General features: G+C 40.7%; 2 protein-coding genes across 2 annotated transcripts; one reads left to right on the forward strand and one right to left on the reverse strand.

Moving 5' to 3' along the window:
- Positions 1 to 4451: 4451 nt before the first annotated feature.
- On the reverse strand, positions 4452 to 8015 carry LOC127228087 (olfactory receptor 52H1). Its single transcript, XM_051192526.1, has 2 exons — positions 8005 to 8015; positions 4452 to 5418 (listed from the first exon to the last, which is right to left on the reverse strand). The coding sequence occupies exons 1-2, from the start codon at positions 8013 to 8015 to the stop codon at positions 4452 to 4454; spliced, it is 978 nt and encodes a 325-aa protein (XP_051048483.1).
- An 8192-nt stretch (positions 8016 to 16207) lies between these two features.
- On the forward strand, positions 16208 to 19062 carry LOC127227605 (olfactory receptor 52B6). The gene is given in 5 exon segments (XM_051191984.1): positions 16208 to 16230; positions 18082 to 18391; positions 18394 to 18620; positions 18622 to 18767; positions 18770 to 19062. Coding segments are annotated over 5 exon segments (999 nt in total).
- Positions 19063 to 25211: the final 6149 nt, after the last annotated feature.

Below are 25211 nucleotides of genomic sequence, written 5' to 3' on the forward strand. Positions count from 1 at the left end.
AGAGTCTAACCATCTGCTGTCTCATCTTCCTTTAATCACCTACATCAAAACCTTTATGTTATTGCCATATTTTCACTATGGAAACTCAACTCAAATTGCTGCTTCATTATAAATATTTTTCAAAAATTATTACATCTATTAAAATGCATTTCTAGTGAGAAGATAACTAGTTTGGACTATTGATACTGTTAAGAATTCCTAAAAGTTGAGCTGGGCAGTGGTGGCACCCACCTTTAAACCCAGCACTCAGAAGCCAGAGGCAGGTGGATCTTTGTGAGTCTGAGGCTAGCCTGGTCTACAGAGTGAGTTCCAGGACACACAGGGCTACACACAGAGAACCTGTCTCAAAAAACAAAAACAAAAACAAAAAAAGACTTCCTGAAAGTCCAAGTCTCATATTTACTTATTTATGCATTCATTCGTTTATTATTCATTTTTATTGAAGAGGCTCTTATTATTGTCCAATTCTAATGGACAGGTTAACTTCCCTATGTTTGGTGAACCTAGTACCAATAGCTATAGCTATGTTATATCTAAAAATATATTCAACAAGAACTGTAAAAAGTGAAGTATAAAATTGCTGATTTGCAGTTGTGTAACTTGGTCTCCGTGTGGAACTCCTAACAGTGAGAGCAGGGGCTGTCTCTAACTCTGTTGCCTGCTTTTGTGATTCTTCCCTTCTAGCAGATTGCCTCACCCAGTCTTAGTAGAAGAGGAGGTACCTAGCATCACTGTGACTACCATGACTGGCTGATAGCCATGGGAGGGCCACCCTTTTCTGAAGAAAAAAAGAGGAGGACTGTGTGGTGGGGACAGGATGTAGGGAGAGGAACTTGGGAGGAGAAGAGGGAGGGGAAATGTTGGTCAGGATGTAAAAACAAAAATAAATAAATAAATAAATAACCAAGAAATTGCTAATTTATTTTCCTTCAGCATTTTTTTCTCTGTGTGTGTGGTTTGTGTGTGCGCGTCTATGAGTGGTATACATGTGTATGGGCGGTATACTTGTGTGCACATGCATGTTTACATGTGTGTAGGCACATTCCACTTTATTCGTTAAGGCAGGGTCTCTCAATCAAACATAGACTCACAGATATGGCTAGTATCACTAGCCAGCTTTTTCTTGGGGATCCTGACTGAAGTTGGAATTGCAGGCAAGCCACACACACCCCCAACATTTACATTGGTTGAGGGGATCCAGACTCTGGTCCTCACACTTGTACACCAAGCACCTTAGTTGCTGATCCATCTCCCGGGAACATTTTTAACTTTAACTGGGTCTCCTTCTGGTTAGACACAGAATATTATCAATAATAAGGTTTTAAAATGTACCTTTTCAGTATTCAATATTGCAAGACTAATTATTTAAATGTCAGTCAAATACAGAGAAGCAGAAATACACTATAATTCAATTTTTCCTGTATCATTATTTTGTATGAAGAACAAGGTAGGTTTGAGACTCAGACATTTCTGATTCTTCTCTTTGACCTCTCTATGTCTTCATAAAATAGTCGGTGTTCTTTCTTTTCCACCTGGCAACATCATACCACAGATTAGTCAGAGCCTAATTCTGTCACTAGAACCTGAGGGTATTGGTAAATTTTCATGGTTTTCACTAAACTAAATTAGGCATATGCTCCAATGTTCTACTCTATTTGTAATTCACATCTTCAAAATATGCGATCTAATATTCTCCCCTAACTAAATAGCATTAAGAAGCAATTACACATCAATATATTCTCTTAGAATGATCAAGGAATGGTGCCCTGACAGGCAGCTGGCCCTGCTGTTTCATTCTCTTGGAAAAGTTCCTATAAAGTAAAATATCTTAAGATGGAAGCTCCTGCATTCAATTACCTGCATTGTATTAAGCAATTTGTTAATTTGAAACTTTGATACTATTCTTAATGGCTAGACACCTAAACAACTAAAATGGCAATTTCCTTATTTTAATAGTTCATGTTTTAAACATTATTTGGGCCAATTACTTGAGCTCTAACTTAGCTTTTGTTTTGTTTTGTTTTTACCATGTAGAATTAAGTTCTTTTTAAAGTATCCCTCAGTTCCATCATTCCATGGGGAAATATTCTAACTTTTAATTTATCTTTTTCTTTTTCTATGTGTGTGAACGTTTTGCCTGCATATATATACACATACCATGTCCATGCCTGGTGCCCTCCGAAGTCTGAAGAGGATGTTAGGTCCCCTACAACTGAAGTTACAGATAGTTGTGAGCTGTCATGTGGGTGCTGGGAATCAAACCCAGGTCCTCTAGAAGAGAAGCTGGTGCTCTTAACTGTTGAGTTATCTCCAGCATCTCTATTCAAATAAAATTTTAGCATTATCCTAATCCTCTCATATGAAAAACATCTATGATGCTGATTTAATAACTTCATTAAGATTTTCTATTCATTTATTTGATAAATATTGCCTACTCACATGGTAGATAGCAGGACATATAACCGATGTTGTCTAGAAATAAACAACTACCACCACATTAAAACACTAGAAAATTGTTTCAGCAAAATGGCTCAGCAGCTAGAAGTGCTAGACCTCAAGTCAGAAAGTATAAGAGAAAAGAGACCAGCTCCAGTCCCTATTCAGAGTTCCAAAGTTGAAATACTTCTCAGGAGCAAAGGAGGGGGCAACTTCTATAGTAATTCACACACAATCTGAGGGTCATGCTCTTCATTTCATGTGCTCTTTATTGTTCTGTTTCTACTCTAATAATCCTGTCCTACTTTTAACTTCTCCATGCTTCTTCTTCTTCTTCTAGCTTCTTCTTCTCCTATTCTAAAAACTGTTCACCTACAGGAGCCTTGAAGTGATAAGGAAATCACAAGAGTTGTTTCTCATTGGTCAAGAGCACATTCTTAAAGCAAGCAATAAGGAACTGGGCCGTTTACCATGGCAACACAAAGGTCCAAGGCCATAGGAGCAAAGTAGGGATGGGGGCCACAGTGCCCAATGACAACTTTGAGACTCAGAACCACTGTAGTAGACTGGCAAGTGAAGAATTGGCATGCGTTTCTTAGTAACCTTGATTGAACATCTGCAGCTCTGACCTTGTACACAGCTGTAAGGTTTCAAACTTAGGATCTTTTACAAAAGGCCTTTTGTCTAGTTTGAACTTGCTGAAATGAAAGTAAGCTAGCTACGTGCAGTTAGTTTGAGCAAAAGAACAAGACAGGCTTTTCAGTGTTCACAGTCCTTGTGGGACAAATAGATCCAGTTATGAAACATGTCCTAGTATATATTCTGTATATCAAAACTGTATAATTAAATGATAAATCATCCTCTTGACCACCCACAGAAATATGTGCCCCACAGATGAAATATTTTCATGAAATAAACACACAAGCAATGAGAAACACCCAAGGCCAACATAGGGAAGAAATGAAGCAACACATGAGAGAATTAAAGACTCGGGAAATGGTTTTCAGAGTCAGTGGTCCTGTAAGCCTTGTTAGACAGGATTATCTCCATCAGATAGATGGTGGGTACACACCTAAATTATCAATTACCCTATACATCTTCATGGCCTCTCACAAGAAAGCCTGAGTTTGAGCCCCAGAACCCACATGGTAGAGAGGACTAACTTCCTCACAAGTTGTCTCTGGCTTCCATGTGAAAGCTGTGGATGTGTGTGCCCATATACACACACATAACACACACATGCACAGGCACATACAAACAAATATAACACTTTTAAATCTGGAAACTACAGAAAGAGCACTAATTTCCTATCTTACTGTGACACAAGAACACACAATTAAGGTATGCATAAAAAAAACTATGACTCTTCAGATATACTTTAAGTGAAAATAGAGTAGCAATTTTTATTATTCTAGTTAAATATCTTCTTTTTTTCTTTTTTTTTTTCAAGACAAGGTTTCTCTGTGAAACTCTGGCTATGCTGGAACTCATTTTGTAGCTCAGGCTAGCCTCAAACTCACAGAGATCTGCCTGCCTCTGCCTCTGCCTCTGCCTCTGCCTCTGCCTCTGCCTCTGCCTCTGCCTCTGCCTCTGCCTCTGCCTCTGCCTCTGCCTCTGCCTCTGCCTCTGCCTCTGCCTCTGCCTCTGCCTCTGCCTCTGCCTCTGCCTCTGCCTCTCAAGTGCTGGGATTAAAGGCATGCACCAACACCCAGCTTTAATTAAATCTTTACTACCTTGGCACAACCAAAGAGAATTGCAGGATTCTTATTAAAGATAAGCTGTTTGTTTTCAAAAGTGAAATAAATATCTTTTATCTCCTAATCTCTGAGCTTCTTTTCCTAAAACTAAAATGGTTTAGTAGACTTCTGCATAAAATAATTAAGAAAGCAAAACCCAATTCTCATTAGGAAGAATAGTTCTATGTATCATCTCTTGGAAGCCAATGGTTATAGGTTCAGCCTTTTACCTACTATACTTTATAAACTGGCCATCAGATCCAAGTCATCAGGCATCTGTCACTGGGACCATTTGGGAAAAAGCAGAAGAATGGCTTTATCCCGTATCTGCTTGGTCTTCACTCCATAGACAATAGGGTTGAGTGCAGGTGGGATAATTACATACAGGTTGGCAAACATAATGTGAAAAGTGAGAGGGACATTGTGTCCAAATCGATGAGCAAGAATGGAAAAGAATGCTGGTATATAGAACATGAGAATGACACAAACATGAGAACCACAGGTGCCCAGGGCCTTCTGGCGTGCATCTCGGGAGGGAAGACCAAAAACAGCACATAGGATAAGAGTGTATGAGATGGCTATAAGGACCACATCTGTAATCACTGTCATAATAGGAACACAAAATCCATACCAGATGTTGATGGAGATATCTGCACATGCCAGCCGGGCAACACCAATGTGTTCACAGTAGGTATGGGCAATTATGTGTGTCCTGCAGAAGGGTAAGCGGTTCACAAGGAAAACACATGGGACAAAAACACAGAAGCTTCGGAAAGAAATTCCTATAGCAATTTTGACAACAGCTTTGGGTGTGAGAATAGTGGTATATCTCAACGGTGAGCAAATGGCCACATAGCGGTCAAATGCCATGGCCAGCAAGATAGCTGAGTCCAAAACAAAGCTGTAATGCAGAAAGAATAACTGGGTCAGACAGCCAGGAAAACTGATTTCCTGAGGACCGAACCAGAAGATGCTAAGGGTCTTGGGGACACAGGTGGTAGACAATATTAGGTCAGTCGTGGCCAACATGGAAAGGAAGAAGAACATGGGGGAATGAAGACTGTTTTCCACTGCGATGAGATAGAGAAGGATGCTATTGCCCACGATGGCCACCAAGTAGATAAAGCAGAAAGGGATGCTGATCCAGACATGATAATGCTCAAGTCCAGGGATGCCTGAGAGGGTGAAGGGGCCAGTGTTGTAGCTACTCATGTTGTGCATGGCCATTGAGATCTGAATAGCCCTTCTATCCTAAAAGCAAACATATATGGTGAACATGAGGCATCGTGCAGTAATTCTTTCTCCACAATTTCCTTGAGACCAGTTCTCTTCTTTCCTATATTTGAGAAAATAAAATCAGTATTAAGAGATATACTCGTGGGCAGGAAAGATGACTCTGTGATTAAAAGCACTGGTCGCTCTTCCAGAAGACCTGGTTCAATTTCTGACACCCATTGCTGTGGGTATGGTGGCTCACAGCCATCTGCTAAGTCCAGTCCCAGGGGGACTGACACCCTCTTCTGGACTCTGTGGACACCAGACACACACACATAATGCGCATAACTACATTCAGGCAAAACACTCACACACACACACAAATAATACAATAAAAAATAAACAAATGCTCCCAAAAGAGAGCAATTCTCTTGATTCTGAGAGTCATCAGACTCCTGATGTTAGTTCCCAAGTTTCTCTAGATACCAAGTCAGAGGGAAATAACTTATCCAATTTGTAAACTACTAATCCTATTTAGATGACTGTGTTTTCCCTGAGTCTACATAATTCATTGCTGTATGGATGTGTTTACGGGAAAGTATTCGAACTGCATACAAGAACAGGAATACACTAAAAAGAATGTCTCACTTCAAGGAACATGAGGTAATTAGCAATTTTGAATACCTACTACACTCCAACATCTCTTATGTGTTATCTTATTTAGAAGCCCCTCATTAAAAATGAATTTTGTCTTTTCACTTTTGTTTTGAGAAACTGAACATGTGTGAAGTCATCTATCTAACCAAGGAAGATCTCATCTTGAGTACCTGGCAGAGCCAAGGTATTTGATTCCATGGTGGTGCTATCCTTTACCAGGTGATGCCTACAGATGCTGTGAAATGCTGAGGACTCACAAGAGATAAGAAGCTGTAGAAAGAAGAGTACTATACAGAACCGAGATTTGTCCAAATGCCAACCCGACACCAGTTTCCATCACCATCCTCCAAGCCCTGGGAATTTCAGATAAACATGTTCTGAGACATGAGGCCTCTTCATGCAGAACAAGATATGAAGCTGGGCCTCCCATATACCCATTAAGGATGAAGGAGGGAAATTTGTAAGACTTGATCCTATTGTACTTTTTAAAAATAATGCTGGGAGGACCTCTAGTGGATGAAATGTAGAAACAAAGAAAGTTGGTAAGATTTGTTTTAAGAATTTTCAGTATTTGACAACAGTTGAATGATGTTAACATGAAACCACTTTTGTAACTCTCCTAAAAGTCCTCTAAGAAGGTTGGGGACCTGACTCAGATGGTATAGTGTTTGCCTAGCCTGTCAGAAGCCATGGCTGTCATAAAAGCATTGCATACATCCTGGGTGTCATCATGTGCCTGTAATTCCAGCACTAAAAAGGATCAGAAGTTAAGGTTATCTAGGGGTTAATAGTAAATTTGAGGCCAGCCTACAATCTATGAGATCCTGTCCCAAAAAAGAAAAAAACTATGTAGAAATGTAGAAAATAAATCAGAAAAATAACTCTCCAAAAGTTACACAGTAGCTGGGCAGTGATGGCTCATTCCTTTAATCCCAGCACTCAAGAGGCAGAGTTCTTTGTGAGTTCGATGCCAGCCTGTCTACAGAGTGAGTTTCAGGACAGCTAGGACTGTTTCACAGAGAAGCCCTGCCTCAATAAATAAATTAAATAAATAAATAAATAAATAAGCACCAAGTCTTAAAACTTCTATGTGCATAAGCAAATTTCACAACGGAGCCAGCAAGCTCTGTGGAGAACAGAAAGTACACAATGTCAGCATAGCAATAAACAGAGGGTGACACACCATAAAGAAAGCATAGCAAATGAAAAGCATAAAACAGGTCAACAGTAAGACACCAAACACATCACTTATAGCTACAGACATATATTGTTTGAATGTTTCTATTATAAAATCTGAGTTCTCTGTAAAGTTTTCTTAAATAAACTCCAATTATATATGCTGGCATGTGAAGCACTTACACAAAATGACCCAGAAAGAGTAAAATAAGAGAATTAGTAAGTGTATTTTGGACAAATGTAAATGTAACAAAAGAAAGCGTGGCAACATGGAAAATAAGAAAAAGCAAATCTGAGGGTCAGTGTGATGGATCGGCAGTTAAAGGCATATGCCACCAAGTCCAGTGACCTGAGTTTGATCCATGGGATCCACATCATATAGTAGAAGGAGAAACTGACTCCTGCAAATTGTACTCCAACCTCCACACTAGAGTACACACACACACACACACACACACACTCATACTAAATAAAGCTACTTAAAAACATTAAGTAAATTTTGGTATGAAATCATTAAACAGAGAAAAGGAGATTATATTATTTAAAGACCACTCCTTAGTGCAAATCTAAGTCTAAGTCGTGTCACAGGCATTTCCTAGGATTTGTGTTTACCTACTGTGTGTGCAAGGGTCCTGTGGAGGGAGAGGGCAACTTTGTCGAGCTGGTCCTCTCCTTCTACCTATCTGGGTTTTAGGGATCCAACTCAGGTCACAGGCTTGTCCCTCCAGCCTGTTCATCATTTGGCCATCTCACCAGTCTAACTGAATCACTGTCCCCTAGTGACACCCTACTCATGCAGCCACTTTTCCTGTGTCCTTATCATCCACCAAGCAAATCTTTCCATGTTTTTGTGTCTGTTCATTAACTGCAGAGGTTTGCACTCTTGTGATCCACAAAAACTTTTCCTTAAGACAGACATTGGTGACACATGCCTTTGATCCCAGCACTCGGGAGGCAGAGGCAGGTGGATTTCTATGAGTTTAAGACCAGCCTGGTATACAAGAGATAGTTCCAGGACAGACTCCAAAGCTACATAGGGGAAACCCTGTCTTGAAAAACAAAAAACAAAACAACAACAACAAAAGGATATGTTTTCATAGTAAAGATGATTAGGGAAATGATTTAGGTTGTTCTGCCAATTGCTCTGATAAGAGATACAGAAAAGGGCAAAAATAGCCTAATAGTCACCTTCCTCTCTGTTAGATGTGAGATTTGAAGACCACGAAAAGTAAGAACAAAGATGTTTTGTGCATTATAGACCCATGAATTCTGCCTGTGGGAAAATGGGCTGATGATCGAAGAAAGCAATTATGTCCCTATACCCAGCATTAAGCCTGACTTCTATCATGTAACTTAAAGAATTCATCACAGGCCCTGGTAAGCACCTAGAAAAAACAAAGTTATAAAAGAAAATTATATGAACCTATTGTGTGTAAAGAAAAATAAGTTGCTAACTGACCACTTATTTCAAGTTCCTGTAGAGTAGAAAATAGGAATCTGCTTCACTGAAGCTGCAAACAGCTGCCTTCCAGTACAAAGGGAATGGCTGAAATCTACTCAGCTCACCTAAAACTTTGTTGATCAGTAATAAAAGAATCATTGCTTTGGGGTGAAGATGCAATGGTGGGGAAATTAATACAAAGAAAAATATTTAACTACTTGTGGGCTTCTAAGGAAAACATGTAACTTGTGATGTTAATATGACTTCTTATGTATAGATTTTAATTTATAACTTGTGGTTGTTAGGTAATCTTTCCTTGCATAGAAATATCAGGAAAATCATCAGAGAGAAAAATAAAATGAAGAATTAAGTGTGGCTCTCAGAAAAAAAGTTTCCTGTGTATGCAGTTGTGCCAACGCCACACCTCCTTTCCAGTTCCTCTGACCTGATCAAAACTGCTCTTTCTTAGCTGAAAGTCGGTCCAGAAAATATTTCACTGCATGAAGCATCCCACCAGTGTGTGGCAGCACTGAGCACTGCTCCGTCCTCTATCTTGCTTAAGGTTGAAATATGTCCATATTCACAGCTTTACTGCGTAACTTAAAGTTCAATTTCGATAAAACACTAACTACCCTAAATTGATCATATGTAAAGCACATCACACTGACTTTTGTTGACAAAGAGTTCATCTATCATCCTTTCTACCCTACTTCTGTCCTTATTATTCACTATAATTAATGGATAGATAAAATGAACGGGTGAATACCAAATGGAGTGGAAACATACATTACAATGAACTAATGCCACAAGTTATCCTCTGGCCTCCATATGCATGCTGTGACACCCATAACACATATAGACCACCACCACTATAGCCCCTCTCTCGCCATACCCTCCCTCTCTTTCTGTCTCTCCCTCTCTCTGTCTCTCTCTCTTCCTTACACACATACACACAATAATACATAATAAATAAAATTTTAAATTTTAATAAATAATGAACTGTTATGAAATAATTTCATTATCACAGATATATTCTAATATGCATGGATGTTGGAAGCCATGGAAATTTGTAAATGCCTCAGCCACTGTCAGAATTCCCCTTCTGGATCCAAGCTCTTTATCTAGCCTCATCATTCCTCTACCTCACTTATCCACAGTCATTCCCTTCTCTAATACCTTATAATCAGACTCCCAGCCTTGAAGACTTACTTACAGGAACTAGAGCAGGCCCACCCTTGTGTCTCTCAGCCCTCCAGAACTTCACTCACTTTGGCTTGCCAATCTGGCATTCCTTGTCCTAATCCATCACTTCCCAAACCCCAGATCCGTGATGAGAAGACTGAAGGACAAAGAGAAATAGAACTATTTAAAGGAAATCCTCTTATTCTTCTTCCTAGACCTTCAGAAACGGCTGCTCTAAGCTTGCAGGCCCCTGAAGGACCACACACACGAACCGCAGCAGTGAATTGTGGATTGCACAGACACACATCCCAAGGGTGAGGCTGATAAGGGACTGAGATCCCAAAGGTTGAGGCACACTGAGTCCCCACCATAGTCTCAGCTCTTCCAGGACAGCTGGCATCCTGACAGAAGAAAGTCCCAGGAGGATTTCAAACTACGCCCTCTCCACTGCCCAATACAACAACCTTCAGGGGGCTCTGTGTGCCATACATATGCTTATGTTTGAAATGGTTAGTACTTCTGTGCCTGTCTTCTCACACATGATGTGGCTGTAGCTCTGTACAGTTATAAATAAGATGGAGCAGGGAAAAGGGTAGTATTGGTTTTTTAATTCTTTTTTGTTTTGTTTTTTGAGGCAGGGTGTCTCTGTATTGCTTTGGAGCCTGTCCTGGAACTAGCTCTGTAGACCAGGCTGGCCTCGAACTCATAGAGATCCCCCTACTCCTGCCTCCTGAGTGTTAGGATCAAAGGCACGGGCTGGTTTTCTAATTCTTTTTGCTTGTTTGTTTGTTTGGTTGGTTGGTTGGTTGGTTGGTTTTTACTAATCTTTTTATTTAAATTAAAAACAATCTTATTTTACATACCAATCCCAGTTTTCTCTCCCTCCCTTCCTCCCATTACCTCTACCTTCTCCCCATCCCATTCCCCTCACCCCCATCCACTAGAGAGGGTGGTTTTCTAATTCTTAAACATTTATTTTTTGGTGATGTCAAAAGTCAGAGCCAGACAAACTAAATAGATCAAAATTTATCCTAGGCAAAACTCTTTCTTTAATACAACATTTTCAAAACTGGCTTTTAGGCCAAATCTTTAATTACCTACTCAAATTAGGGGGAAAAAAATGTCAACAGCAATGAAAAAAAAAAATTTTTTCGGTTAAGTCATCATCATATGGGAAGCTTAAAATAAGGGTAATAGGAATATGTTTCCCTTGGGACTCAGAAACCTTATAAACCAGCCTGAAAACTGGAAGACAAACATGTACCAACCCAACATCTGCCAAATGCTCTTGACTCAGTCTGAGCTGCACTTGAGTTACAGACATGCCATTAGTTTTTTTCTGGACTCTGATTGTTTTTTGGTTGGGGAGGGGAGCTTGGTCACATCTTTTATCATCATTCAAATTTCTAAGCTTGGCAGTTATTTATGTGTGTGGCTATAAGGAATGAAGAAAGAAGGGTGCACATGTAAGATGAAGATGGGTACAGGGTGAAGCAGCTAACAAGAATCATGGAGTTGAGGGTTCAGAGGTTAAGAGTATTTGCTATTCAAACATTCAGACCAAAGTTCAGATTGCAATATCCACACAACAAGTTAAGTAGCACATACACACAGATAATACCTGCTCCAAGGGGAATGGAGTCAGAAGAATTGTTGCAGCTTGCTGGATTCTAGCCTAGCTGAGAAAATGCAAGCCTCGGATTCAGGGAGAGACCCAGCCTCAAAGAAATATGCAGAGGGTGACAGAAGAACTCAACCACCTTTAACCCCAGCACTTGGGAGGCAGGTGAATCTCTATGAGTTTGAGACCAGCCTGGTCTACAGGAGTTAGTTCCAGGACAGCCTCCAAAGCCACAGAGAAACCTTGTCTCAAAAAAAGCAAAAAACAAACAAACAAAAAAAGATTCTAAAGATTTTTTTTTTTTTAATGCATAGATTCCCACATCTGACTCTTAATCCTGGGGATAATGTACTGAAGGCCAAACAAGTCAAATACTCACACTATGCCCTATCTCTGTCATAGGCATGAAATGAAGGAAAAAAAAAAAAAAAAAAAAAAAAGAGGTAGGGATACTTTCTCTCCTTTTCTACACCTTCCCTTCCTGAGAAAGTTTTGTCAGAACTCAATCCTTTCTGAGATTGTCAGCATCTTTACAAATCAGTAATTCTCCATACTTCTAGAATCAGGTAAACCTCTATGAAATGCTCTTAATGTCCATAGAATTATAAATCAATTCGCAAGGTTTGCTCATAGTTCAACATCCCAAACTTCTGATGAAATAAAAATATACTCCAGACCAGGACAAATGTACAAACACTTTCTTTGCACAATACCCTGTGTCAGGGATCTCAGCATCCTGGTTGGAGAGCGAGGTAAGGTTTCCTTCAAAATCACATGGGACTTCTGAAGGATGGGAAGAGCCCGGCAGCAACTGGCCCCAGCTGGTAGGTCAACGGATCACCTAAATAGTGCTGTCGATGCCCATCCAAAAGGGTGGTGCACACCTGAAAGGGAAATGTGGACAGGCCCTCTGCTATAGCTAACAGAGCCTGATGGAGTCAGGAAAGAGGAGAGAGGTGTACCACTGCTGCAGATGAGGAACTTGCTTGTTTTGCTTTCAACTTTTGACCAGAAAGAGAGAAAAACTCAGACCAGAAAACAAAATGACCTTAAAAATAACAACACTGACTAAGGGCATATCTCGGTTGGTAGAATACCAGCCTAGTATACACAAGGCCCCAGGTTCAATCCCCCAAACCACATAAACAAGGGTGTCACACCCCTGTGATCCTCTGCTTGCAAGGTGGAGGCAGGAGAATGGATCAAAACTTCAAGGTCATCTTCAACTATACAAGTGATTTCAAAGCCAGCCTGGACTACATGAAACCTGTTTGAAAACAAAACACACTGTCAAATGTTTGAATAAAACAACAGTTCTTATGAATCTACACATTAGTTGCTTAAACACTGCATTAGTTGTCTAGCTAATACAATGGAATACCAGACCAAAGAAACTTAAGGAAAGAAGGGCTTGTTATGGCTTGGGTATACAGTGGCAGGAGCTGAAGACATCTAGTCACATTGTGTCCACAGCCAGGACAATAGAGGGAGAGGAATACTGGTGCTCAGGTCAGGTCACTTTTTTTTTTTTTTTTTTTTTTTTTTCTTATCTAATCTGTCAGGTAGGGTGGGTCCTCTTATCTCAACCTTATCTAGCAAGTCCCTCACAAGCCAGCCCAGAGATTTGTCTCCAAGATCATGATGTGTACAATCAGTACACACCATCACAAATGTGTGTAAGTGGTTTATTAGGCCAGGAAGTGGGGACAAGAGAACTAAAGTGGAGAGTCAGCGGCAGCAAGACAGGGGCCTCCACTCAGGTGAAGATGGGATTCTTGTCTTCACCACAGAAAAGAACTCCAGCCCAAGTCAGTATAAGGCAGGGTTTATTAGGAAGATGTTTTAACATAGATGTAAGCACAAGGGTTAAAAGAGAGGCACTCGGGAAATGGTCAGCATGGGCTTGTTTTGAAAAACAGAAAGGATGTGTCAGTGTGAGTGTGTGCATAGGTGACTTCAGAGGCTTCTGGTCCTTTGGAACTGAAGTTAGAGGTGTCTGTGAGCTACACAATGTGAGTGCTAGGACTTCCAGTCCCCATGATAGAGCAGCATGCACTCCCAAATGCTGAGCCATCTAGCTAGGCTTCTTAGGAGCAATCTTGGGTTGTTTTTGTAATTAATAGCTGCACACAAATGTGTATGTGTGTGTGTGTGTGTGTGTGTGTGTGTGTGTGTGTGTGTGTGTGTGTGTGTGTGAAAGGGGGGAGGGGATTGGGTTGGTTCTGAAGTTGCATGTCAAAAGATAGCTAAAGACTTTAAGTGAGATCATAGGGTGTGTCCTAGGGTGAGCTGAATAAAATCACAGCTACTAAGGTAACACCCTAGATCAAGAGGCAGAAAGGGAAGTTAGAATGTTTTTATTGTAAACCAAAGTTAATAGTCTTGTTTGTAAGGTTCCCAGAAAATGTCTGCATAAGCAGCAATACCAAAGTCACTGTTCAGTGCTATTTAACAATGTTTTGTTTTGTTTTGAGACACAGTGTTTCTGTGTAGTCCTGGCTGTCCTGGAACTTTCTCTGTAGACCAGACTGGCCTCAAAGATCCACCTGCCTCTGCCTCCCGAACACTGGCATATTTCTACAGAAAAGGAAAGCTATTTCTAGGGTAGGCAACCTTCCCAGGAAACTTTGCTAACTGTACTGGAATTCTGGATTTTCAGTTGGCAAGAAACTTCAACCAGACTCTGGAGTCAGGCATTCCCATTCCAATCCATGGCACTCTTAATTTTCCTTGACTTTCTATCCTGCCTCAAAAGATAAACTTGGGCTTGAAAAGCCATGAGGAAAATAATTGGGAAAAGCACTGGAAGAAAATGCTTCAGGAAGAATATTAGAGAGGACAAAAAGTAAGACTGACATCAGGAAAAGGAGTAACATTAGAACAGGAAAAGCAAGTAAAGTTAAAACAAACAAATAAACAAAAAACCAGTGGGGCCAAGAGCCTGAGTTGTTGCCAGGTCCCCCTCTCTACTCATCATATATTTTATCCTATCTACCAGAAACATTCTACTCCATTTGGCTCCATGCCAGCACTACCCTTGTGCATGTGCAATAGATACCTGTGTTAACTGGCATGGCCTCAGATTGGTCCAAATGATGGAAGAGGCAGCTGAAGGTGAGGAACAGAGGGATACACAAAAACAGAATTAACTTCTCCCAGAGGACATGAAGAGATAAACACCGTGAGGTAAGCCCAAGACCATATCCATACAAAGTGTGAACTGAGAAACTGAATCAGAAGGCAAGACTTACCACAGGGAATGGTAAGCCTTGAAGAGGTTTCTCAAGTGGAGGAAACTGTCAAGGCAGAAGAGTGAGAAAACACTGCAGAAGTGTCCAAGACCTGGGTGCTCTTCAGAGAGGGGTGGAGGTAGGTGGAATGAGCTGTATTTTTCTGGGGGAGAGTAATTTGGGGATCACATTTCAAGTGAGGATGGAGACATAGGTGGGTAGCTGTCTGAATTTCTGCAAAGGGGAACACATGCACTGTACTGGAGCTTAGAAGAAAGGAGAGAAGAAAGCTTTAGGGCCCACTTTCATTGGTTAAGAAATCAACAAGGAATAAGAGGATGGCAGACAGGTTTCAGTGACCTGCCTACATTTGTAATAAATGTGATCTAAACAGGGAATCTATTGCCTGCAAGAGGAAACAGAGAAGCCAGGATAAGGAAGCATGGGGCCTGGGGGAGAGTGTGAAATCAGTAGCGTAGCATTCACATTGCTTGATTTGGGTCTCTGTCTCTGGCCTAGAGCTAAGAGAAAGAAAATAAAGCCTGTTGTCTACACAGTTTACTCTGAAGAGTTTACCTCCCTTCTGGTTCTACTCTAGTAAATGTTTAGGTGGAGGAGACTCCCTGAAAGGGAGAGGAGGTTCTGATGTTACAGGAGGAGGAATTGGTACATAAGTAAGAGTCTTGGACATATGAAGAGAGAGGATCTGAAAAAAAGAATTACTTGATTGGTGTTTGAAGTGGGGCTGCTGGACTTGCTAGGTAGGGGTGAGGTATGGGTCAGTGGGTACCTGAACTAGAGGGCAGAGATCACAAGAATAGAGGGAGATGCAAGGAGTTCTGGTTGTCTTGGAGGAGAAGACAGCATCCAAGGTGGAGAAGAAGGTTGGCACTTGTGCTGATGTCACCCACAAGGTGGACACCAGCAGTAGATGACTGTGGAAAAAATGATCTCAAATGGCGCCAAGCATAGACAAGGACAGAGTAGAGAAACTATGATCATAAACCCACCAGTCCTGTGGTGGCCATGGGCGTTCTCATCACTAGGAACTTGGCTGAATGAGCAGAACACACCTATTTTCTTATCCTCTGAGGAAGCATATCATCTACTACCACTAAAAATGTGCCAGTGTGCTAAGAGAGAAAAGAAAGGAATAGGGGTGGTGGAAAGTGAGGAGAAAATATGAATGTAGGATTATAAAGTACCTACTACTACTACCTACTACTACTGTCTCAACGGTAGTCACTCTAGAGATGAGAAAAATATTTATGCATAAAAAAGATCTAGACTTTCTTAATTAATACAATAAAAGTAAAGGGACCAGAATACACATAGTGCTACAGAGGAGGAAGAGGGCAGGTTCACTGGCACACAAGTTTGAAAGGAGAAAACTGTAAGAGTATCGCATGCATGTATAAACAGATAATTGTTATACATAAAAATTGTGGGAGATGGAAAAATATCTCAACAATGAAGAGTACACACTGCTCTTCCGGTTCAATTCCCAGAACCCATGCCAGGTACTCGCAACCAATTGTAAGTTCAGTTCCAAGGACCCAAAACCCTCTTTTGTTCTTCACACTTACATGCACACATAAGGCATACATTCACATAGATATACATAATAAAAATAGAAGAGAGGCAGGATTCAGACAGTAGTCTGAATTGCATGTTGATTTGGGATAATTTTAAAGGATTGAAAAGCATTCAAGGGACCTAATATGTAGTTAGGACATTGAGTTCAGGTACCATTTTCTTTGTGTCATGCCTAAGCTGAGGGTGAAATTAGACTCAACTAAGTCTGAGCATGCTTAAGGATGATGCAGTAGAAATCAAGGAAGTGTGAAAAGTTAATGATGCCTGCAGAAGTGGGGACATCTAGACTCCATAAGGAAGAAAGCACAGTCCTTAGATGAATGGTCATGAACTTCAGCTGCGTCAGAATTACCTAAGGGTATCAAAGCACAGATTGCTATCTCTCAGCCCATATTTTCAAGGTCAGCAGGTATTCAGGCCAAAGAATTCAGATGTTCCCTGATGATACTAATGCCAGGAATCTGGGGATCATACTGCAGAAACATGATGACATACCTTCCTTCTGGCACTAGGCAGTAATACCATACTGCAAGCCACACAAGGGACTGGGGCCAGGCCAGATGACTTAATGGCTTCAACAGATGAAATTTAACTTAATGTGCCGACAATGTAAAATTATGCTTATCCTAAAAACTTACAAAATGAGAGCCAGGGAGATAGCTCAGTTTGTAAAGGGTTTCCTATACTAATATGAGGACCTGAGTTTGATGCCCATCACCCATATTTAAATAAACAAAACAAAACAAAAAACAAATAAAAGACTTGGGAGCAGGAAAGAAAAAGGCTTAGGAGTTAACAGCACTGCTGCTCTTCAAGAGGACATGGGTTCAATCCTTAGCACCCACATGTGGCTTCACAACCATCTGTAACTCTAGTGGACCTGACTCCCTCTTCTGGCCTCCATGAGCACCAGACAATAACAAAGTTGACAGAAGTACACTCAGGCATACATTCATATACATAAAATAAAGTGAAATTAAAAACAGAGAAATAAAAGTTGCTGTTTAGAATCCCAATTTCGATAGGAACATTTTTACAAATAATATTTAAATAAATCTTCCAGTTACAAAGAAGTAAAGCAGGTACAAATTGGACAATATTTTTTTTTCATCACACCTAGATTTATTCACAAAATAATGAAGCTTCTCAGTCAATAAAAAAAAATACTAATGTTCTTTTAGCTTTTTTAAAAGTTGCTTTATATGTATGAGTGCATCACTGCACATATGTATAAAAAACACAAGCAAGCAGAGGTCAGAAAAGGGAGTAAGATCCCCTGGAAATGGAGTTACTTATAATGTAAATGATCTAAATCATCATATGCATGGAAATCAAACCCTAGTCCCCTGAAAGAGCAACCATTGCACTTAACTACCTCTGGGGCCCATTAGTGGTTTTCAGGTTTTATCATTTATCTAGAAGCTGATGGGTTATGTCTACCTCTGATACATCTGCAGCTCTAGAGATTGCTTTCAGTGTTCTAGATGTTGGTGCCATTCAGAACCCATTTAATATGCCTTAACTCGGTAGCTTCAAGAAAGTTTGACAACTGCATAGAGTTCCTGAAGGAGGATGCAGAGCTGATCTGTGAGAAAGGCCTGCAATGGTGCACCGTGAGTAGATTCTCTGAGTTTTTGTGTGTGGGACATGGGCTTATATGCTGAGCCCTTGATTGTGGTAGGGCGTGTGAGCATGAGCTGGTCTGTTTACAAGCCTGCTTACACCCTGCTGAATGTGGTCAAACTCTGAACATGGTTTCCTTCTATGACACTGGCTCTTACCTGCTGACAGAGAGGCTGCTATGAACCACTCTGATACTCGCACAGCAGGTTGCTTCCTCACTGGCATCCCTGGGCTGGAACATCTTCATGAGTGGTTGCCCATTCCCTTCTGTACTATGTACATAGCTGCCCTGGCAGGCAACGGCACCCTAATCTGTGTCATCCTCTCCCAGCCAAGCCTTTATGAGCCCATGTACATATTCCTGTCCATGCTGGCCAGTGCTGATGTCCTGCTGTCTACCTCCACCATGCCCAAGACCGTGGCCAACTTCTGGCTAGGTTCTAGCCATGTCTCCTGACTAGAGCCATGGCTGCCTGACTCATGTTTTTCATCCACTTCCTCTTCGTGGCTGACTCTGCTGTCCTGCTGGCCATGGCTTTTGACAGATATGTGGCAATATGTTCTCCTCCAAGATATACCACAATCCTGACAAGACAGGTCATAGGAAAGATTGTTGCTGCTACCCTGACCCGCAGTTTTATAATCATGTTCCCATCCATCTTTCTCTTCAAGGGGTTGCACTTTTGCTGGATCAATGTCATCAAACACATTTTGTGAGCACATGGGTATTGCCCATCTGTCCTGTTCTGACATTTCCATCAATGTCTGGTATGGGATGGCAGCTGCTCTTCTCTCCACAGACCTGGACATCATTCCCATTGCTGTTTCCTGCGTCCACATCCTCCACGCTATATTCCCCTCTCTTCCCAAGAAGCCCAGTCCAAGGCCCTGACTACTTGTGGATCCCATGTCTGTGTCGTCTTACTGTTCTGCATCCCTGCCCTCTTCTCTGTGTTTCCCTACAGGTTTGGTGGGAAACACATCCCACATTATATCCACATCCTGCTAGCCAACCTCTATGTGGTTTTCCCACCTATGCTCAATCCTGTGATTTATGGAGAGAGGGCAAAGCAGATATTGGAAGGAGCTAAGCAAATGTTTGCACAACCAAAGAATTTAAATGAATACCCACAATTTGGCCTCAACTGATTCTGTTTCTTTATTTATCATATGCCCTGTGTTTACTGTACCCTCACATCTACACTTTCTAGTTATCCCTATATGATTCTCACCCATGTCCCCATTTATCCAAAAATGTCATTTATTCAAACCAATCTCAGCTTGCTTTTCTTTAAAAAAAAACTATAGAAGTGCCCACTCCATTCTCGCATATTCTTCAAACGTAGTCTCTTCCCCTATCACTTTAGTAACTGAGAGACACATGACAACTTACTCTGAATTTACCATCTAAACACCACTTTATTCAACATCCATTCGATTGGCTCCTCAATAGCTTCTTAATTATTTCTGTATAGTTTTGGCATTTATGTGCTGGTTCAACATATTCCTTATGGTAACCCCAGAGAACTTTCATACCCAAATATTTATAGTCCCATGAGATGATATTTTTGCTTCTTAGCAACGATGCAAGTTCATAAATATGCAATATCTACTTGTATCTAATGTCTTTGGACTTCTGTATTATTTAGTTATTAGTTAAATAAATATAAGCACTGATGTATGGCTTAATAACTTGGTCACTTATCAGTAATTATTAACACCAAATATCAGCCCAGCCTGCTACAATGGAGAACAACTCTCCTTAAATTCACCCAAGACTGACTAATTCAGGCAGCAATGGCACAAGCCTTTAATCCCAGCATTGAGGAGGCAGAAGCAGCCAGGACTCTGTGAGTTCAAGGCCAGCCTGGTCTACAGAGTGAGTTTCAGGACAGGCTCCAACACTGAGAAACCCTGTCTCATAAAACCAAAAAAAAATAAAAAATAAAAAAAAAATAAAAATAAAAAATAAAAAATAAAAAAAATCTTGTCTATCTTTCTGCTTTTTTTTTTTTTTTTTTTTTTTTTGTATTTTCAGTGCTAAAAATCAGACATTGAAAGGAAAAGTATTGGCTCTGGACCCTCAAGACCAAGTAAGGAGATTTGTTTGCCCCAGAGGGACATAAGGTAGCGGTAAGGTACAAAAACAGGAGATAGGAAAAGAGGGAAAAGGGAACAGGAACAAGGGAGAGGGTAGAAAAGTGGCAAGGGAGAGGGCTAGAGAGTATTTGTCCCAGGGAACAAAGGACTGCCTCTAGATAGAGGAGACAGACATGGTCTATAGGCAATGGTGGTTTATAAAAGTAAAATGTATTTGCATGAGGTGTTTAATTTTAATTGGGCATGTTAATTAGGTGAGCCAAAGGGAGCTTTTGATTGCTAGACTAATAGCTGGATCTTGGTAGTCAGCCTCAGAAGGAGGAAGTAGACAAACAAAGGAATAGACCTAGGGGCTAGCATTAGAAATGTAACCTAAGGGTTTTTAGTAAGGCAGAGGAATTGATCAAGGCCTCTCAAAGTCACATGCCCCAGTGGGCTAGTGTCCCTTCAGGAGTCATCCCATCTCCCCCACTTTCCCTCTTAATTCAGACACCTACCACACTGTCCTATTTTTATGGTTTAACTATCTCAAATTCAACTAGCTCTTCAGCTACATCTCCATGAGTGAATATACTTCATAAATAGGCATTCATTTTTAAATTTACTTTTTGCATTTTTTCCCCAAATTTCTGTGGCTGAAATAGATTCAGTGTTCAAACTGCAAACTGATTTTCAATGATTTTCCATTCTTTAAAGTCAAAGCAAAGCTCTGAAGACTTCCTTGGTAGCACATGGCTAGCCTATGTCTTACATATCATGCACTAACCTCTCCCTTGTTCCCAACGATGCAAGTAGATCCATCCCCTCTCAATCACAGAATAGAAGTTTCTATTGCTGCCAAATATAGAAAGCAGACTTTTCCCAGACCTTAGGTGAAGCCAGAATTCTCATCACACAGAATAGTTCAGGACAGATCATGATGAAGCCATTTTATTACAGATAAAAGCACAGAGAGAGAGAGAGAGAGGCAGAGACAGAGACAGAGACAGAGAGAGAGAGCTACAAATAAGATTTGTTTGGCTGTTGGAGTTATATTGATTCAGTGGTCTGAAGATGAAGTCAAATCACTTTAGTGCACTTCTTTTGTAAAGGGGGTCGCCTGTTTTTCATGGCACAGTGAGTGTCATTGCAGGCTAAGATAAAGACAGGTCAGTTGCTGGAACTGTAAGAGCACGCTCTGCCTGAGAAAATGTGAGCTTTGATTAAGCTTCTGTCCTCTCTATTGTCTAATATTCAGGTTGATTTTAGGAAATAATATTCTACCAACTTTTTTTTTCCAGTGAGGCACATACCTATAAGGAATTGAACATTTTACATTCAATATATTAAATACATATTATTGCATTTTATACATAATACTTTTTTCAGAATGGAAATATTTTTGAGAAGTAATTGACTAGGCTAATTTAGAGAAATACTGGCCTGGATTGAAGTTCAGTCTAAGACAGAGTTAGGAGTTAGTTTACTACGTACAGCCTATTTCTCAACAACTTAAGAGGTTGGGTTATGTCACTAATGAAAACTATTGTAAAATAATAAAAGAAAAAAATATCACTTCATGAAGTTTCATAACATGAACAGAAGTGTTTCAAAATAGAAAATTACTACCTTTAAGAATAACAGGGACCTGGGGTTGGTGAGGGGAACAGGGAAGGATGGGAAGGTGTGGGAACTGGAATTGACAGGTAGAACAAGTTTGTTTCAAATTTAAATTTTAAAAAATTATCCAAAAAAAAAATTAGAATACCATGGAGCTGGGCAGTGGCCTGTAATCCCACTCAGGAGACAGAAGAGTTGTAGTTCAGCCTGGTCTGCAGCCAGGACCATTACACAGAAAAGCCCTGTTTGGAAATCCACTCCAAAAAAGTATACTAGGGGAATGATGATGTAAGTTAAGAAAAGCAAGAAAAGAAGTGTGAGAAAGACACCATGCAACAGGGTTCAAGCAGAGGGTTTTTTTTTTTTTTTAATTAGGGAAAAGCATTATAAAAAGGGGGAGGAGGAACCAGCCTGTGGAGACAGGAGCAACAGGAGAAAGGAGAAAGGAATGGGGGGGAGAGAGAAGAAAGAAGGAGGGGGGAACAGACAGAGAGAGAGGGAGAGAGAGAAAGAGAGAGAGAAGGATGGGAGGTGGGCAGGGCACTTTTAATAGGGAACATAGTGAATATGCACAGGTGAGGGCTGCAGCTGAGGGTCAGAACACCAAGGACAGGCCAGTACAGATGCCTGAATAACAGGGGGCACACCTTTAATCCCAGCACAGAAGCAGGCAAGATCACTGTGAGTTCAAGGCCATCCTGGACTACATAGAGAGTTCTAGGCCTGCCAGGGATGCATAGTGAGAACCTGTCTCAAACAAACAAACAACAACAAAAACTACAGACAATATGGGACTAGGGAGATGGTTTTGTGGGTATAGCATCTCCTGTATTAGTACAAGAACCTAACTTTGGATCCCCAGTTTGGATCTCCTGTGTAAAAACAGCAATGTGTGTTTGTGTGGGTGTGTACTTGTAACTCTAGATCTGAGGAGGTGGACACAGGATACTTACTGGCCAGTTAATCTAACCAATCAGCCAGCTCAGGTTCAATGACAGACACTATCCAAAACTAAGGTAGGGAAGAGGTTGAATATGATTCCCAATATCAACCTCGGCCTCCCCCCCAATATATTAAGAAAAAATGTAAAATAAAGAATTCTAAGAATATAAGAAATTGAAATTGTAACATATGGTGTATAGGAAAGCAGTTCAAAGACAGACTTGTGGCATATATGTGTTGTATTTGAAAGTTTGGACAGAAAGTGATTAATTTATTTTCAATACTTTTATGTCATGTATGTGTTCCTGTGTGTGCAGGTGTGTGTGTGGGGGGGGTGTCAGAGGACAATCTCAGCTAGCATTCTAATGCCATCCACCTTGTTTTTAAGGCAGGGTCTCTCATTGGCCACAAGAGTGCCCATTAGGATACTGGCCAGCAAGCGTCAAGGAACTATCTGTCCCCACCTCCGCCTACCCAGCCCTGGAATTACAACTGCCTACCATCATGCTTGGCTTTTCTACATGGATTCAGTTCACTGAGCAAAGAGTACACCTATGTGATCATAGGCTATATCACAATGAAGAACAGGATGTGGTACATGTGTGACTTTTACATTGTACAATTATCTTCAAAGGATGGAGAGATGGATAGGGGTTACTGCTCCTCCAGAGAATCAAGATTTCCAGGGTCCACATCACACACAGTTCACAACTGTCACACACAGTTCACAACTGCCTATAACTCCAGCTCCAGTGTCCCTGCAGGTGAGATTTTTTTTAAAGCCCCACTCCCTTGTACTATGAAGTAACTGAAATGTACTCTTCATGGTACATGGCTTATAACCTATGGTGAGCTAGTCCAAGTCCTGTGATATGCACAATCAACAAGGCTAAAAGATGTATTAAGGACCAAGAGCAAAGCCCTAGAACTTCCTTCAACGATAATGAAACAGAATAGTAAGAAAGCTATAATTCTGAGAATTGATTTGAAATTTGAAGAAACAAACAGAAGGCAAACGTAACTCAACAACCAAGTGTGGAGTAATCAAGGGAGTGTAAAACACAGGAATCTGGAAAAACCACAATTCTGAGATCCTTTTATTCTACAACCCCTGACTTTGAGACCTTGCTGAATTCTTCTTCCATAAGACAACCCCTATTTGTGCTGATCATACATCTCTCCTAGAGGCTAACTTCATTGGCAGAATACTTGACAAATGCACAGGGTTCAATCCCCAGCACAGCATTAACTGGTTGAGGTGGTGCATTTTTCCAATACCAGTGCTACAAAAGCAGAAGCTGAATGATATGCAATTCAAGACCATCCTCAATTGTATAGCAAGTTCAAAGTCAACCTGAATATGTATGTGTGCATGCATGCATGCCATTTGCACATGTGTGCATACACATATATATCACATCACCCTTTCTCAAAAAGAAACACTGACCCATGTATGTATGTTAGACATTCAATGCCCTGTCTTCTCTGTTTTCTTATGATTCTTAAAAATGCTTAAAGAGAGGCAGTGGTGGCCCACACCTTTAATCCCAGTACTACTCAGGAAGCAGAGGTAGGTGGATCTCTGAGTTCAAGGCCAACATGGTCTACATTGTGAGTTCCAGGGCAGCCAGGGCTACACAGAGAAACTATGCCTTAAAAAAAAAAAAGGCTTGGACCATACTTTCCCACTTCTCACACCAAGTGCATATATTCCTGGCTTGGTCTTTCATTTTGTTTTATTTTTTTGAGGTAAAATCACTCTGCAGCCCAGGCTAGTTTTAAACTTAAAGTGATTCTCCTGCCTCAGTCTTGCAGTCTACTGCTCAATTACATGTGCAAGCCAGGTAGTCCAGTTTGCTAAGCGAACATTCCATCAACTGAGCCAAATCGCCAGCTCCTCCACCACCCTCTAAAATCAGGTGTTACTTGTCATTCTCCCAGGCCAGGAAGTTTGTCATTCTTTTGCTTTTCAGAACTGCTCTGCCTTAAAAAAAAAAAAAAAAATTCAACAACCCGGTTCCTAAATGCTAAACTTTTGTATATGTAATGTATAATAAAACTTAAATTAAAAGGTAGATGGTCGGGTCTGGAGAGATGGCTCGGAGGTTAAGAGCACTTTTCAGAGGTCATGAGTTCAATTCCCAGCAACCACGTGGTAGCTCACAATTATCTAAAAATAAGATCTGGTGCTCTCTTCTGGTGTACAGGCAAACATGCAGACAGAACACTGTGTACATAATAAATAAAATCTTATTTTAAAAAAGGTAGATGGTCTTTTTGTTCTGTGCACTAAAATAACAGATGCACACAGGTCTCTCTACCAACACACGTTGTAATTTAAAGTTGATAGATTTTAATGATACGTCAAATGCAGTCACCATTTAATTACATGGCTAAACCTTTTATTCTTTGGGTGGGGGTGTTCAAGGAAGTGTTTCTCTATCTTGGAACTCACAGAGATCCGCCTGCCTCTGCCCCTCCAGTGCTGGAATGAAAGGCATGCACCACCACCTTGCCGCTAACCTTTTATTCTCTAGACATTTCAGTATATTGATAGCGCAAGCAGGTGTATTAAACACTTACATGACGGTAAAGCTTAAGTCTCAAATGATAGTGTTCTCATAGGCATCAACACTTACTGTTCCCTAGAAGCTTTT

The sequence above is a fragment of the Phodopus roborovskii genome, unplaced genomic scaffold, assembly GCF_943737965.1.
Source record: "Phodopus roborovskii unplaced genomic scaffold, PHOROB, whole genome shotgun sequence".
NCBI lineage: Eukaryota > Metazoa > Chordata > Mammalia > Rodentia > Cricetidae > Phodopus > Phodopus roborovskii.